We start from the raw sequence: 18,097 nt of genomic DNA on the forward strand, positions 1-18,097 counted from the left end.
CGCAACTCAGAATCTTACAAAAATGAATGTTGGAAACTATCTTTACATGTAATTGGAAAAAATATAATATTATTAACAGGAAAAATAAAATATTTTGGTCCTTTCAAGATAAAGAGAGTAGTTTTTTATTAGTTGAAATCGAGCTCTAACTTGCTGAGGTTGTTTCTTTGTTTGCTATAGTAAAGAATATGAGTTAGGGAGAGTGTTACTCTAGCTCTACCCCTGAAGACCTTAATAGAGAGTATTTAAATGAAATGATCCTGTACAACTAAGTTATCTACCTTGCACCATAGGCAATAAGAATGGGACAAAAATAAGAAAACCAAACAACAAGAGGCAGCTAAGTGGTTAAGAGGAAAGACGATTTAGAAAATTATTCACACAAAAGTAAAAGTGACTTACACAGGGTTGCACAGTTATTAAATCTCTTAAGGTCAGTTTTGAATTCAGGTCTCCCTCACTCCAGGTTGAGATCTCTATTTATTTGGCTATAATGAAAAGAAATATAGTTAATTCATTTGGAAGAAAAAGAGAAAGCCCAAGGTAGGGGGTTTTAAGGATCTGATAAATTAGCTTTCTTTCCAGGGATTCCTCATTGAAGAAAATCATCACTATGTGGTAACTACCTTCTAAGCAGAAACAAAATTGAAATATATATATATATATATATATATATATATATATATATATTTATAAACAAACAGATGAAGAGAGACAGACACAGACAGAAAGAAGTCAAAAATATGTCAAAGGTGGAGGATGCCTAGTTCCTTGATAGTTAAGTTATTCATAATAAAAGTATGTGGATTAGGATATGGGTCATGGAAGACAGAATGTGAGTTAGCATTCAAATTTTGATTTCCCTTTTTTATAAAAGTTTAGCAGAGGAACATTCCCAACTTCCATGAGTATCCAGGAATGGCAGAGGGGGAATATTTGCTTCATGAAAACTAAAAATTCCAAAATTGGTAAATCCAGATGTATGACTTATTCTAATATCACTTTTCATCCAGGAACCACTATTAAATTTTCCAGTCTATTCACTACTACTTCAAAATATTTTTCACATGTAGCTACCAATCCATCTATATGTTTTCCCCTCTTCCTTATTTAAATATATAATATTCAGCTTGTCCCACTTATGCATTCTTTTCCCCCAAAACCAAAGTTAATTCGCCAAAGATATATTTCCTTAATTACCATCTTTCATCTGTATTTCTTTGACCAATAGTTGACATTTTTAAATTCTAGCAAACTGTTATTTTTTTTTTTTATTTTTCAAATATTTGCATCCTCTCCTCATCTTTTATAAAGGACAGCAAATGTGTCTCCTAATTATCACAACCTATCTGCCCTTTTGGGGTGGTTGTTTACCTTGGGAGTAACAACTTTTTGAATGTCTTCACCAAATACTTACATGGATATCAGAAATACATTATCATGGGGAAAAAATTCCTCATAGCAATAAAAGAACTGTTTGTAATGTACAATTAGAGAGTTCCCTGAGACTTTCAATCCTTTTTCAGTCATTTCTGGCTGTTCCATATCCTATATGGTTTTTCTTGAGTAAGATACTGAAGTATCCTTCTCTGGTATATTTTACAGATTAGAATTTATACCAATAGGATTAAGTGACTTGCCCACGATCACACAGCTAGTAAGTGTCTAAGGCAGAATTTGAACTCAAACTTCCAAAATATAGGGATTTTCCAAATCATCTTTCCATTAAACCACTTAGTTGCCTCTTGTTCTTTGGTCATATTTTTGTTCCATTCTTATTGCCTATGGTGCAAGGTAGATAACTGAGCTATACAAAATCATTTCAATTAAACCATCTCTATTAAGGTCTTTAGAGGCAGAGCTAGAATAACTCTCCTTGACTCATTCTCTTTACTATAGCACATTGATCTTTCTGAATTTATTATATTTATGCTTGTGTACATAAGTATGAATTTTTCTATGAATGCATATGGCATATATGCACATGGTTGTATATACAAGCACACATACAGAATAGTTAAGGAAAAAATCAGAAATAAAAGTTGGTACTCGAAAGCTAAAGAATCATCAAAAATCTTTGCATATTATCCATGTATCTTTCTAGATTTTTAGTTGTTTTTCTCCCTCACATATCTTTTCTTTATTTTTGATGTCTTCACTGAATTTGTAGTATCAGTGGTCCTAGAACATACCTATAGATTTATTATTTATTATAATAATGTATGACTTGAAGGCTTCTACAGCATCTATTCTAGTCCCTTATTTAATTTGAGGAGACTAATGCAAGAAGAGTTTACATGATTTGTCCAAAATCACCCCTGTAACCAAAGACTATTGCATTTAATTTAGAAAAAAAAATGTTATTATGTAATTTTGCTATCTCTTATATTTGATTTTTCTTCCTTAAGGATATGATTTATCTCTCATCACATTCAACTTAGATTAATATATACCATGGAAACAAGTAAAGACTAACAGACTGCCTTCTGTGGGGATGGGGGGAGGGAAGCAGGATTAGAGGAAAAATTATAAAACTCAAAATAAATAAAATCTTTCTAAAAAAATCACCCCTGTATTTAAAAAAAAAACAACAAAATGGTGTTCTGATAATGAATTTACTGTTTTCCCATCTGAATCTCTTATTACTATGTGTCTCATCTTTCAAAATCAATTCCAAACTGAAAATAATTCTGTTTGAAATTATAATCAAAACCGAATAGTTTAGTAGTCCTTGCTTTCATGATCTCTGATGTTCCATGAAAACTATCTGTCCAGTTAGCACAAGTTTCTATCCAAAGTGTTTATCTTTCATTCTATCAATTCACTGTGTGTTCTTGACTCCACATATTTTCTCTCATCATACTTTGTGCCTTAGTATCCTCTTTCTGCTATTCTAATGTATACATTTTTAATTTTATTTAAGGACTAAGCAAATATTTCTTTTCAAACCATTACTTGATTATTCTGTCCATTGTCCACTATCTCTCCTCTCGAAGCTTAAGTCAATTGGACTTAAAACGTATTGGACTTTTACTTTGGTTTTTAGTATTAGTATAGAACTTTTTATGTAGATATACACCTCCATGATATCGATTAGGATTTCCTTGATGTCAGAGAATGTGTGTTTTATATCTTTAGAATTTTTACATGTTGAAACAAGTTACATAATTGGTGAAAATATGTATTAAAAGGAGGAGAAAGAAAAATGTCCTTGGAATGTACAGACCACATCATGAACTGAGTCAGTATGTTTCACTTTTCATGAGCTTTAATTGTTCAGAAAGTCAGTCTGACATCAAGCCTAAATTTCCCTCTTTATAATTTCAACTCCAGTACTTCTGCTTCTATAATACTCTATTCAAAGCAGTCATGATTCTCTCCTTCCCAATTATATCTCCTTTCAGGATTTATTTTATCCCTCTTACTTCTCTGGACTAATTTCATTTTAGTCTTTAATGCATTCATATATATCTCAATCAATCAATTTCCTCATTGTCAAACATTTAAGATGATTGCAACCTTGTGTTTGATTAATTTTTATAATTGCATGGTACTCTGAACATTTTTGTTCTATAATATTAATATTATAGATCAATCTATCTAAATAGCATGTTACTCTGAAATTTTTTGATCTATAATATTAATATTGTAGATCTATTTTTCTAGAAAGAAATCTATAATGTTAAACATTTAGTATCAAATATATGGTTACTGTGTCATCTATGAAATAACATATTTTTATGCTTGTTCTGTGTCTTGCAGTTATAATGAACTTTCGATATTTAAACTACCTCCCTTGATTCATAATCAGACATCTTCTGCAATTTACAAATTCAAATAATTCTTTAGGAAGAGAAAGATTAGTTCACTCACCTCCCCACACACCCCCCTCCCCATTTTTATTCAGTTGGGTTGTTTCACAGACCAAACAAGAACCAAACTTGTCCTTATTCTTAATCTATCAATATACAACCCAAAGTGTGATTCCTTTCTCTCTTTCTTTATTAATTACAGAATACATTTTTCCTTTTATTTTTGTAGTCATATATAACATTATATAATAAATCATATAATTATAAATTATCATAATATATATGATATATTTTAGTACTAGTATTAGTACTAATGTATTCCAGGTTGGTTATATATATATGTGTGTGTGTGTGTGTGTGTGTGTGTGTATTATATATACATATATATAGGTTTATCTAGAACATTATCCTCCAACAATTTTCCTATGTGAAGCCACAATTTCTGCCAAATTGTTATGATCACTGTTCTCTGAAGATAATAATGCATTTATATCCTTATGCCTTTATACATGTCATTTCCCCAAAAGTATGATGCTTTCTCTCTTGGTCTCCATTAAATTTGGTCTAGTCTTTCAGGCATAGTTTATGAAAGATAAACACTTGATGAAAATCATACACTCCTCATTTACAGACATTCTACTTTCCTCTGAATTTCTGTAGATTGATTGTAATGATCAACGGACATTTAACATGAGCTATATAGTATTAGTATTTGTCTTTGTATATACCCATCTTCTCCATGTTCTTGAGTGCTCTTGTGGTAAGAAATATTGTCTGTTACATTCTAATATTAATGGCTATTGCATTCTCTGCCTAAAAATGGTGACCAAAAAGTGACTGATGAAAATGATGATAATGATGAAGATAGTGACAATGATTTGAGATAAAATGTCCTTCTCTCCCTTTTTAACAGTTCCTTTCTGTTCATCTTTAGGAAAGTTATGAAAGTAATATTCTAAATTCCAGTTAACAGATGAGAAAAAAATATTTGAGAGGCAATTTCCAAACATATGTACTCACCAGAATCTAGACACTGCTGGACACTTCATTTCCTAGATTCATAACACAGATGGTATATCTTGAGATATAATGATTTCATGATTAGATGCTATGTCAACCTTTTCTTAATAATCAAATTATGAATTAATCCACTAGTATATAGTGTCAAGAGAAAATCAGAGTGTTTTCTCTGACTCTACAAGGAGTTTGTGGTTCACTCCATTTTATAGCAAATCTCAGAATCAGAGATATGTCCTTCTGCTCTATATGGAACCTGAATATGGTACTTGAACTAAGATCTTACAATTGCATCCAAAGCCTTTGGGACCCAGGCCTTAGAGACTCTCTACTAATTCTATATAAATATTCTTGAAAGAATTTTTTTTTAAATTTCTGTTATGCAATTTCAGTACATGACATCATCTAGAAATGAAATTGATCTTGCAGTTAGAATTTTTCCCACTTTCACAAATATTAACAGTTTCCCTAAGATTAAAAAATGTACTTTTCAGATGCAAAATATCATATAATTGGATAATTTAGACTCAAGAACTTGTAAAATGATTTGGTCATCATCACATTAATAAAGACCTATTGAGAGAAATTTAAAAATACTTCCTTCATTTCAGTCCTGACTATAGAAAATAGGCTTCAAGATACAAGAATTTATCCCTCACTCTAGTTCCTGGAAAAGTCACTGAATAGCCAGTATGATTCTGCTTGGTGAGCTGATAACAGTCAACCCTCAAGTAAGAATCTCTACTGGAAGAATACTGTTTTGATCAACAAATATTTGTACTCAAGAGCTAATAATGTTATCCCTGCCACCAGATACACTTTACTCATGCAATGTCTTGGATATTTTATTTCATATATGGATATATACATATAAGTGTTTATGTATGTATGCATGTATATTTTTGTGGTGATGATGACCCTAGTATCAAAGCTCTTTTAGGATTATAAAAGACTTCTTCCTTTTTTCCGTCTCCAGGTCCAATAATACACTAATCAAGTTTGTGGTGTTAGAGATATTGTTAGGCATTCCACAATGCAACATTTACTAGTCACTTAAAATGTTTCAAACATTTCAATTACTTTTGGGGATGCAACAATGAGTTGAGAATTTGATGGAGACTATAAGCAGTAAATAACATAAATATACATTATAGGCATAGTTCAGCCTCTTATGTGTAATATTGATTTTTTTCTATAGTTACATGTTAAAACAATTTACGCTTTTTTTTAACTTTTGAGTTCCAACTTTTCTCCCTCCCTTATTCCCCTCCCCTTCATGTAAAACATTCATGTAAATCATGTAAAATATTTCTATATTGATGTTTTGAAAAACATTCAAATAAGAAGGAAGGAAGGAAGGAAGGAAGGAAGGAAGGAAGGAAGGAAGGAAGGAAGGAAGGAAGGAAGGAAGGAAGAAAAGAAGGAAGAAAAAAAGAGAAAAAGATCATGCTTTAGTCCGTATTCACACATTGTCAGTTTCCCCAATACTAGGCCTCCCCAATAAGGCAGATGGCATGCTTCCTCAAGAATCCTAGGGAATGACTTAGAACATTTTATTGCAGGAAACAGCTAGATCATTTGCAGTTCCTCATCATACAAGATTGATTTAACTGTGTATAGCGCCTCCTGATTTTGCTCATTTAATTTTGAATCAGTTCTTCTAATGTATTCCAGGTTTGAGTGTTCGTGTTTAATAAATTTCTTCTGTTTATATTTATTTTTAATTTCCTTAATGGTTTTTAATTTTTTTTCCTTTTTGCAATTAGAGATTATTTTCAACATTAATTGATATAAGATTGTGAGTACCAAATTTTTTCCTCATTAATTTCCCTCCCCCTTCCCCAAGATAGTAAGAAATCTGACACAGGCTATACATGGACAATAATATTAAGCTTATTTCCATAGACATGCTGTGAAAGACGAATCAAAGCAGAAGGAAACAAAAACATAAGAACAAGAAAGAAAGTTAAAAATAGTATTTTTCTATCTGTATTCCGATTCCATTGAGCTTTCTCAGTTGATCATTTTTCAATAGACTTTTGAAATATTTTGGATACATTGTATTGCGGAAAAGACTTATCCCACATGTTGCTGTGTACAACGTTCTTCTGGTTTTGTTTACTTCGCTCAGCAGAAGTCTTTGCAAGTTTTTCTGAAATATGACTGCTCATCATTTCTTATAGAACAATAGGATTCCATTATTATGAATGCACAATAACAAGTTTAGTCATTCCCCAATTGATGAGCGTCCCCTCATTTTCCAATGTTTTACTACCACAAAAAAGACTGCTATTAAACAATGTTTGTTCATGTAGCTTTATTTCCTCTTTTTTTGTAAACTTTTTTTGGGATTCACACCAAGTAGTAATATTTATAGATCAAATGGCAGCCAAAGTTTTATAACTTTTGGGGCACAGTTCCATATTTTTCTTCAAAATGGTTGGATCAGCTCACAATTTCACCTACAATGCATTAACATTCCAGTGTTTTCAAATTTTCCTTAGCATTCTATGGTATCATTTTCTGTCATATTATCTAATCTGATAGGTGTGAGTTAATAACTCAGAGTGATTTAATTTGCATTTTGCTAATCGATAGTGATTTATAGCATTTTTATCAAAATAGATAGCTTTAATTGTTTATCTGAAAACTCTCTGTTCATATTCTTTGATTGTTTAACAACTGGGAATGTCATAAATTTTTTATATATTTAATTCAATTTTCTACATATTTTAAGAATGAGGCTTTATGTTATTAGAAATGAGGGTTTATTTGATAACCTACTACTTTGATGAATTTATTGTTTCACATAGTTTTTTAGATGATATTCTCAGTTTCTATGTGTATACCCTTATATAATCTGTGAAGAGTGAATGTTTTGCTTCCTTATTGCCAATTCTAATTCCCTCAGTTTCAATTGCTTTGACTTCAAAAGTGGAACCAAGATGGCAGCATCAAGCTAACATGCACCTGGATCTTTTCCCTACCTACCAAAGATAAATGAAACCTCTATTCTGACATTCAAGCTACAGATCCCACCAAGGAAAAGAAAAGATTCATAGAAGTTTTCAACTGTACACATCATGGAGTATCTTCTGTGAAGGTCTGTTTCTTTGGGATAAAGGGAGAAGTAAAGTCCAGGAGGCAGGAGAACAGGAAAGCCTGCAGGAGGCTTTTAGTCACAGTGCAATCCAGGTCCCAACAGCTTGGTAACAACAGAGGTCCAGGCAGCAAAATAGCAAGCCAGCAGGGAGGATCCCAACTCCAAACAAAGTCTGAACCCTGGGAACACTGAGGTAGAAGACAAGATTGGATCTGGAACAAACCACTGCTAAGTCAGAACCTGGACATAAAGGAGGAAAGAAACCTCTGCAAAGGCAAAGCCTGTACTGCATAGGCAACATCCTGACCAAACACAAAACAGGGATTAGAATCCAGCCCCAGGAAAAAAAAAAACTTGGATCTATACTCCCTATACTCCAGGAGCAGAGGTAAAACAACAAAGATGAGTAGAAAAGCTAAAGGAACTCTCACTATAGAAAACTACTTTGCAGACAAAGATGATAGCAATGCCATGTCTGAAAAATAAACCAATGAAAATTCATTCACAGGGGATACATCAAGAGTTTATAAATTGACTCAAATGCGAAAGCTTATTGAAGAGCTTATAAAATAATTAAAAACCAAAGAAAAGAGAAAGAAGAAAAATGGAAAAAAGAAATGAGAGTCATGCAGGAAAATTAGGAAAAAATGATCAGAGAATTCAATTCCTTTAAAAAAGGAAACAAAAGGGACAGCTAGATGACACAATGGATAAAGCACCAGCCCTGGAGTCAGGAGTACCTGAGTTCAAATTCAGCCTCAGACACTTAATAATTACCTAGCTATGTGGCCTTGAGCAAGCCACTTAACCCCATTGCCTAGCAAAAGCTAAAAAAAGAGGAAACACAAAAGGTAATTAAAGAAAATAAAACCTGAGAGCAATGCAGATAAATCACGAAAACTCTATCAGCAGCTTGATGAAAGAAATACAAAAAAAAATTGAAGAAAGTAATATGTTAAAAACCAGTTTATGATCAAGTAGGATTTATTCCAGGAATGCAGGGTTGGTTCAATATTAGGAAAACTGTTAGTATACTCAATTATATCAATAACAAACCTATCAGAAGCCATATGATCATATCAATAGATGCTGAAAAAGCTTTTGACAAAATACAGCATCCATTCCTATTAAAAACACTAGAGAGTGTAGGAATAAATGGACTGTTCCTTAAAATAATGAGCAGTATCTATCTGAAACCATCAACAAGCATATACTCAATGGGGAGAGGCTAGAGGCATTCCCAATAAGATCAGGGGTTAAACAAGGGTGGCCATTATCACCACTACTATTCAATATTGTATTAGAAATGCTAGCATCAGCAATTAGAGAAGAAAAAGAAATTAAAGGAATTAGAATTGGGAAGGAAGAGACAAAACTCTCACTATTCTCAGATGACATGATGGTCTACCTAGAGAATCCCAAGAAATCATCTAAAAAACTACTGGAAACAATTAGCAATTTTAGCAAAGTTGCAGGTTATAAAATAACCCCCCATAAATCCTCAACTTTCCTATATATGACTAGCAAGAAACAGCAGGAAGAGCTAGAAAGAGAAATTCCATTCAAAGTAACCTCAGACAGTGTAAAATACTTGGGAGTCTATTTGCCAAGACAGACTCAGAATCTTTTTGAAAACAATTATAAAACACTTCACACACAAATTAAATCAGATTTAAATAACTGGACAAATATCAACTGCTCATGGATAGGTAGAGCTAATATAATAAAAATGACAATTCTACCAAAACTAAACTATCTGTTTAGTGCCCTACCAATCAAAATTCCAAAAAAATACCTTAATGAGCTAGAAAAAATTGTAAGTAAATTCATATGGAGAAATAAAAAGTCAGGAATTGCCAGGAGCTTAATGAAAATAAATGCAAACGAAGGTGGCTTAGCACTACCCGATCTAAAATTATATTATAAAGCATCAGTCATCAAAACTGTTTGGTATTGGCTAAGAAATAGAGTGGTGAACCAGTGGAATAGACTAGGTGTAAAAGCAGGAGAGGATTATAGTAATCTGCTGTTTGATAAACCCAAAGAGTCAGGCCACCAGGATAAAAACTCCCTCTGATAAAAACTGCTGGGATAATTGGAAGTTAGTATGGAAGAAACTTAGATTAGACCAACACCTCACACCCTTTACCAATATAAGATCCAAATGTTTACAGGACATAGACATAAAAAAACAATACTATAAGCAAATTAGAAGATCAAGGACTAGTCTACCTGTCAGATCTATGGAAAGGGGAACAGTTTATGACTAAGGAAGAGTTGGAGAACATCACTAAAAACCAATTAGATGATTTCGATTACATTAAATTAAAAAGGTTTTGCACAGGTAAAACCAATGTAATCAAAATCAAAAGAAAAGTAGTAAAGTGGGAAACAATCTTTACAACTAATGATTCTGACAAAGGACTCCTTTCTAATATACAGAGAACTGAGTCATATTTTTAAAACAAAAAGCCATTCCCCAATTGACAAATGGTTAAAGGATATGCAAAGGCAATTTACAGATGAGGAGATCAAAGTAATACATAGCCATATGAAAAAATGCTCTAAATCATCAATTATTAGAGAAATGCAAATTAAAGCTTCTCTGAAGTACCACCTCACACCTCTCAGATTGGCCAGTATGACCAGGAAGGATAATGATCATTGTTGGAAGGGATGTGGGAAATCTGGGACACTATTACACTGTTGGTGGAGATGTGAACTCATCCAACCCTTCTGGAGAGCTATTTGGAATTATGCCCAAAGGGCAACAAAAATGTGCATACCCTTTGACCCAGCAATACCACTACTAGGTCTATACCCTGAAGAGATGAGGAAAAAGGGTAAAAACATTACTTGTACAAAAATATTTATAGCAGCCCTGTTTGTGGTGGCAAAGAATTGGAAATCCAGTAAATGTCCTGCAATTGGGGAATGGTTTAGCAAACTGTGGTATATGTATGTCATGGAATACTATTGTTCTATTAGAAATCAGGAGGGACGGGATTTCAGGGAAACCTGGAGGGATTTGCATGAACTGATGCTGAGTGAGATGAGCAGAACCAGAAAAACACTGTACACCCTAACAGCAACATGGGAGTGATGTTCAACCTTGAAGGACTTGCTCATTCCAGCAGTGCAACAATTGGGAACAATTTTTGGCTGTCTGCAAAGGAGAGTACTATCTGTATCCAGATAAGGAGCTGTGGAGTTTGAACAAAGTACAAGGACTATTCCCTTTAATTCGGAAAAAAAAAGCCCAGATGTCTTATGGTTTGATCTGGTTACCTCTGAGAATTCTGTTCTCTTTAAGGATATGATTTCTCTCTCATCACACCCAATTTGGATCCAGGTACAACATGGAAACAAAGTAAAGACTGACTGAGTGCTATCTGTGGGGTGGGGGTGGGGGGAGGGAAGCAAGATTGGGGGAAAACTGTAAAACTCAAATAATATCTTTAATAAAAATAAAAAAAAAACAGTTTAGTCCAAATGTAAAAAGCAACACAAAAGGCAAATGAGGAGAAGAATGCCTTAAAAAGCAGATTTGGCCAGCTGGAAAAGGAGATATAAAAGTTCTCTGAAGAAAATAACTCCTTCAAATGCATAATAAAACTAAAGGAAGCCATTGACTTTGCAAGAAATAGATAAATAAAACTATTAAAAAATATTTAAAAGAAAATGTGTAATATCTCATAGGAAAAACAACTTACCTCAAAAACAGATCCAAGGGAGATAATTTTAAAAACAATTAAGCTATCTGAAAGTCACGACTAGGAAAAGAGCCTAGACTTAATTTTTAAAGAAATAATATAGCAAAATTTCCCTGAGATCCTAGAAGCAGAAGGTAAAAAAGAAATTGAGGGAATTTACTGATCACCTCTTGAAAGAGATTCCAAAAGAAAAACTTCCAGGTATGTTATAGCCAAATTCCAAAACTTCCAAGTCAAAGAGAAAATACTCAAAGCTGCCAGAAATGAGCAATTCATGGCTTGATAATTAGGATTACACAGGCAGCATCAACATTAAGTGCTTGTAGGGCTTGGAATATCATATTCTGGAAGACAAAAGATCTTAATTTACATCTGAGAACAAACTACTCAGCAAAATTGAACATCCTCTTTCAGGGGAAAAGATGGGCTTTCGATGAAACAGGATTTTCAAACTTTCCTACTGAAAAAACCAGAGCTGAACAGAAAGTTTGATCTCCAAGTGCAGGACTCAGGTGAACCATAGAGGAGAGTGGACGAGAAGGACTAACTATGAGAAACTTAATGCTGTGGAACTATTTGAATTCCTATATGGGAAGAAGATACTGATAACTCATATGAACTTTCTCATTTATAAGAACAGTTAGAAAGAGCATATATAGACAGGGCACAGGAAGGAGCTGACTATAATGGTATAATAAAGTAAAAAGATGTAGTCAATGGGTGATAAAAGAAAGTACTGAGAGGAAGAGAAAGGAGAGGAAGAAGGGACTAAGATATTTCACAAAGGAGTCAGGAAAAAACCTTTTCAAAGGAGTGGAATGGGAGAAGGTGAGGGGGAATGAGTGAGCCTTCATTCTCATCAGAAATGGCTCAGAGAGGAAATAACATACACAGTTAATAGGGTATAGAAATCTAACTTACCCTAGAGACAAATGAGAGGAAAGGGATGGGATAAGGGGGAATGGGGGGGTGGGGAATAGGTGATAGAAGAAAGAGAAGATTGTGGGGAGGGTACTCATATTCACTTTTGAACAAGGACAGGATGAAAGGAGAGAGAGAGAGAGAGAGAAAAAGAGAGAGAGAGAGAGAGAGAGAGAGAGAGAGAGAGAGAGAGAGAATAGAGTAAATAAGAGTGGGAAGGAATACAGTAGAGGAAATTCAGCTAGTAATAGCATCTGTGAGAAAAATGTTAAAGCAACTTCTTTGGTGGACTTATGATAAAGAAAACAACTCATCTGAGAGACAGAGTCATTGGAATCTGAACTGAGACTTAAGTAAAGTTTTTTTTTTCCTCTGTCACTATTCTTGAGGTTTCTCATCTTCTTGGTGGAGGGAGAGGGGTTATAATTACTCTCATAACGAGATTATTGTAATAATAAATTAAATAAATGAAAAATAAAAAAAATAAAGCCCTAAAATTACAATTGAACAAATAGAAACCAATGAATCTATGAGACTACAAGTTTCCATCAAACAAAAAAAGGCTGAAAAAATGACAAAAATGTAAATTATCTTTTAGGGAAAATAAATGACCTGGAAACTAGATCAAGGAGGGTCAATCTATGAATCATTGGAACACTAGAAAGCCTAGATTTAAAAAAATTCTCAAAAGCATCATGCAGGAAATTACAAGGGAAAATTGTCCTAATCTGCTAGAACAAGAAAACAATGTAACCATTGACAAAATCCACAGAACCCCTCCAGAAAGAGACCCTAGCATCAAAACTCCAAGGGCTCTTATAGCCAAATTCCAGAACTCACAAATAAAGGAGAGAATTTTGCAAGCAGCAAAAAGAAAAGACTTCAAATCAAAGGAAACACAATCAGACTCACACAGGACCTAACAACCTCAACACTGTCTGATCAGCAGAATTGAAATACCATATATCAAAGAGTAAAGACCCAGGCATACAACCCACAATGTACTACTCTGCAAAATTCAGCATATACTGTCAGGGAAAAAAGATGGATATTCAATGAACTCAAGAATTGCTTAAAAAGGTAATTGAAAAGGGGAAGGAAAAATCAAAATAAAACAAAACAAATGTTGGTCAAGTCCATAAATTGAATACAACCTAAAAGGGAAGATAAAACACTTATAATTCTTTAGAAATTTACTTCTCTTAAAATAATTAAAGGGGCAAATATAATTGAAGAGATTGGACTTAAAGCAAATAGGTATATTTGAATATTGTGTCTCCATTGATGAGGTCCATGATGACATCATTATGTTTGAAACAAAAGCCCTGCAGAAAAGCAGGGGTGTTAACTTTAAACTTAAGTGTCTCAGCCTTTGACTCACTTTGATTACATGATGCTTAGCACCTGGTCTCATGAGGGCATTTTTAAGTTGAGTGATCCTGAGTCAGTGTCTCTGTAATTTATAATCATTTGTAAAGTTTTCATTGGAGACCCTGAGAGCTTCCCAGGACTTAGGGATCTTTAAGGTTCTTTTTTTCTTAGGTTTTTGCAAGGCAAAGGGGATTAAAGGGCTTGTCCAAGGTCACACAACTAGGTGATTATTAAATCTCTGAGGCTGGATTTGAACTCAGGTGCTTGGTGCTCTATCCACTGCGCAACCCAGCCATCCTGATCTTTAAGATTCTTGCAGTTAATTAGTTCAGGATTTGACTTAATCAGAGCTTTACTTAACAAGGGGTCGTGTAACCTGGTGGGAAGGGGAGGGTAATGTGTGAGAGAAAATAGACCTGGAATGAGGGGCACGAATATGGGGGATGGGGGGAGGGAAGCTAGAAATAGGGGGAAAATTGTAAAATTCCAAATCAATAAAATCTTTCTTTAATGAAAAAGAGTTTATACAGAATTTGAATAGATTATCATTTCAGTTTTTGGTAGATTTCATTAGAAAATCCATCTGGGGACAGCTAGGTAGTACAGTGGATAGAGCACCATCCTTGGAGTCAGAAGGATCTGAGTTCAAATGTGGCCTCAGATACTTAATAACTACCTAGCTGTATGACATTGGGGAAATCACTTAACCCTAATGCCTTGCCAAAAAAAAAAGAGTTACACAAAAAAAGAAAATCCATCTGGCCTTGTAAAAAAGAATCAAGTTACTATCAGCATCAAGGGAAAAAAGGGATGAATAGAAGCTTGAATAGACTCATTTACTATATATGTATGTGTATATCTGTATGTGCCTAATTTTTATCAATCTCTAGAAACAGAGTGGGGAAAAGGGGGGAAAAGGAAACTTAGATGAAAAATTTAATATATATACATGTATATATACATATATGTATGGAATGACAAATTGTCCATAAAAGATTGTAGGTTATATAATCATATTTTTATTGTTACTATGTTATGAGAATGCTTGTTTTACTGTGTATTAAAATTTAAAATAAAAATATATTGGAAGTCAAAGTCTTTTTAAAAAAATTATTAGAATCATCTGCATTTTATTTCTATTTCTTCAGGGTAATGATTGAAGCTTAATTTGTCTGTATATGTGTCATGTGACCACTTGCTCCAAATTCCCGTTTCATCATCCCTGGAGTTTGTCCAATTTAAGTCATGGTCTTCCCACCTACCCAGATGAGATAGTTCAATTTCAAGCTTTCAAGGTCTAAGGAACACGGGGAAAGAGGAAGCCAGATTCTAAGTTAGGATTTATCATGTTCAAAGAGAAGAAAGCCAGGAATCTTTGTCTCTACACTAGGAATAATTCAATCAACCATCTACTTAATAAGCCTTTGCTAGGTCAGAAGATCTACCAAGCATTTTGTAGGATTTAACTTGGCTTTATAATAGATCTCTTAGCTCATCGAATTGTCAGTGACCACTAATCTCTACCAATATTGAATATGGTAACTCATCAGGGTGTTTGTTTATTCTGGACTTCTGACTGGACTTTATATACCACCATCTGACCATGACTAACACCTTAGTTTCTTCCCCACCCCCTTCTTTTATAGGTAAAGTGTTAGAAATTTAAAAAAAATAGTAGAGACAATAAATTTGGTAGAATGAATAGGTTTATTTCTGCAATAAATTTTAAAAGAGCTTTAATGAAAGGTTCTGAGGTTGTTACTTCATTATGAAATACATTATGATGTTGTTTGAGACTTCCTTTTTGAAGACCATGACATGAGAGAGGGGATGCCATGAAAATCAATTGAACTGGATTTAAATGAGGTTGTGCCAGTCTCGCTTTCTCCTCCCAAACCCTCTGAGTCCAGTGGCCAGATATGAATAAGAATGACTGGGGATAGCTTTGAATTTGAGGCAACCAGGGTTAAATGACTTTCCTAAAGTCATACAGGAAATAAATCTAAAATTTCTGAGGCCAAATTTGAACTCAGGTCTTACTGACTCCTGGGTTGGTGCTCTAACCACTGGATCCCTGTGATTTTTTTTAACATTTCAAGCATTTTCTTCTTTTACTTAATGAGGAATTTTCCTACCCATAAATTGTTGTGAAAACTAAAGATATGACTCTCAGAGAAGGGAGTAGCTGAAGAGGACTCAGAAAATTCATTAAATTTCAGCCATAAATTCCATGCATATAGTTTTAAAAGTAGTGATCAAATTCATAAAAAATGATCTTACTGAGAAATGTTTTTGAGATTCAACAATTTCCTGAAGGTTTCTTTTACATCTTTGTTCCTTAGACTATATATTAAGGGATTTAGCATAGGAATGACCACTGTATAAAAAACAGATCCTATTTTGACCCCAATTCCTGAGCTTTTAGAATTGGGAATACAATAGAGAAGAAAGAGGGTTCCATAGAAGATGATAACAGCAGTCAAGTGGGAACCACAAGTGGAGAAAGCTTTATATCTCCCACTAGCTGAATGCATTTTGAGAATCGTTACAAAAATAAAAAGATAGGATGTAAAAATAACAGTGAGGGTGCAAATTGAACTGAGATTTGTAAGGATAAAAAGTATTGTCTCACTGAAGTGTCTATCAGAGCAAGAAGCTGCTAGGAAAACTAAATACTCACACACAAAGTTATTAATTATTTTGGTTTCACAAAAAGATAAGGCAAGAATTGAGTAGGTGTATATAAGAGAGGAAATTATGCCCCAAGAATATGCTACAGTCACTAGCAGGGAGCAGAGTTTTGGGGACATGGACACTGAATAGAGCAGAGGATAACATATAGCAACCAAGCGGTCATAAGCCATCACTGCCAACATGACCATCTCTGTCATCACACAGGCAGCAGCAAAGAAAAATTGTGTGATGCAGCCCTTGATGGAGATGCTTCTGTCTTCTACAACTAAGTTTTCTATTAATTTTGGTGTAACTGTAGTGGAGTAACAGAAATCCAGAACAGACAAGTGCTTGAGGAAAAAGTACATGGGTGTGTGGAGTTTGGGACTGATCTTGATGATCACAATCATACCCACATTCCCCACAACAGAGACTGTATAGATGGTAAAGAACAGTAGAAAGAGGGGCACCTGGAGGTCTGGATAATCTGAGAATCCTAAAAGGATGAACATGACTTCAGAACTCTGATTCTTGTCAGTGCTCACCATGATTTCTGTTGGAGAGAATTGGAAATTAATCATGAGAAGCAAAATATAAATGAAATTGAGGAAAATAGTTAAAATCAAATATGACAGAAAATTAGTATCATTGTAATTATCATGGAAATAATAATTGGAAAAATATGATAGTTCCTAATTTAGCACCCACTCTGAAGTCCTGTCCATTTGGGTTGAAAAATTCATTGAGCATAAAACAAGTCAAAGAATGAGAAATATAAAGAAAGGTTTGAGTATATATAACTATAAATTCACAAAATCTAGCATAATATATACTTTAAGAAATGTCAGTGCAGAATAAATCTTGACTCTTTTACACAAAAACCTTTTAAATTGTGTGTGTATCTCTAAACATACATTTATGGGTAGATATACACTCAAACACATATTTATCTGAACATATATACATACATATAAATATATCTTTATATATGTAATAAAAATATATAAATGTCTGTGTGTATGTTTGTGTGTGTGTAAAGAGTAGAGAAATAGTTTAAGGATATCCTAACCCTTAAACTAACAATCTCCTTTTTACTAAAGACAGATGCCACAACACAAGTTAAAATTAAAAGAGATGATTTTCTAAAATAGATAATGTATATAATCTTTGGATAATTTCAATATTAAGCATCAGTGAGGTATTTTTATATCCAACATATTCCAATAAACTTTGTGGTATCGCAACAAAATTGAGCAATATGTCCATTAACAAAAAAAACAATTCCATTAGTATTAACATGCCATAGACACAGTTAAGTGATAGAGAACTAAGTTTTCAGCCAGAAAATTCTGAATTCAAATCCAACTCAGACATTACTAACTATATCATCCTGAAAAAAAATATTGTACCTTTGATAGCTTAGGTTTCCTAATTTTTAAAATGTGGAAAACAACAGTATTACTGGGTAGGGTTGTTGTGAAGACCAA

The 18,097-nt window shown here is 33.6% G+C and overlaps 1 protein-coding gene across 1 annotated transcript; it reads right to left on the reverse strand.

The window, feature by feature from the left end:
* Positions 1-16,213: 16,213 nt before the first annotated feature.
* Positions 16,214-17,158, reverse strand: LOC141516932 (olfactory receptor 1165-like). Its single transcript, XM_074227887.1, has one exon. The coding sequence runs from the start codon at positions 17,156-17,158 to the stop codon at positions 16,214-16,216; it is 945 nt and encodes a 314-aa protein (XP_074083988.1).
* Between the last annotated feature and the right edge of the window lie 939 nt (positions 17,159-18,097).

The sequence above is a fragment of the Macrotis lagotis genome, chromosome 3 (assembly GCF_037893015.1).
Source record: "Macrotis lagotis isolate mMagLag1 chromosome 3, bilby.v1.9.chrom.fasta, whole genome shotgun sequence".
Classification (NCBI taxonomy): Eukaryota; Metazoa; Chordata; class Mammalia; order Peramelemorphia; family Peramelidae; genus Macrotis; species Macrotis lagotis.

Bases quoted from the DNA above. Each gene is read 5' to 3' on its own strand.
- LOC141516932 (XM_074227887.1), bottom strand. From the start codon at position 17,158: ATGGTGAGCACTGACAAGAATCAGAGTTCTGAAGTCATGTTCATCCTT.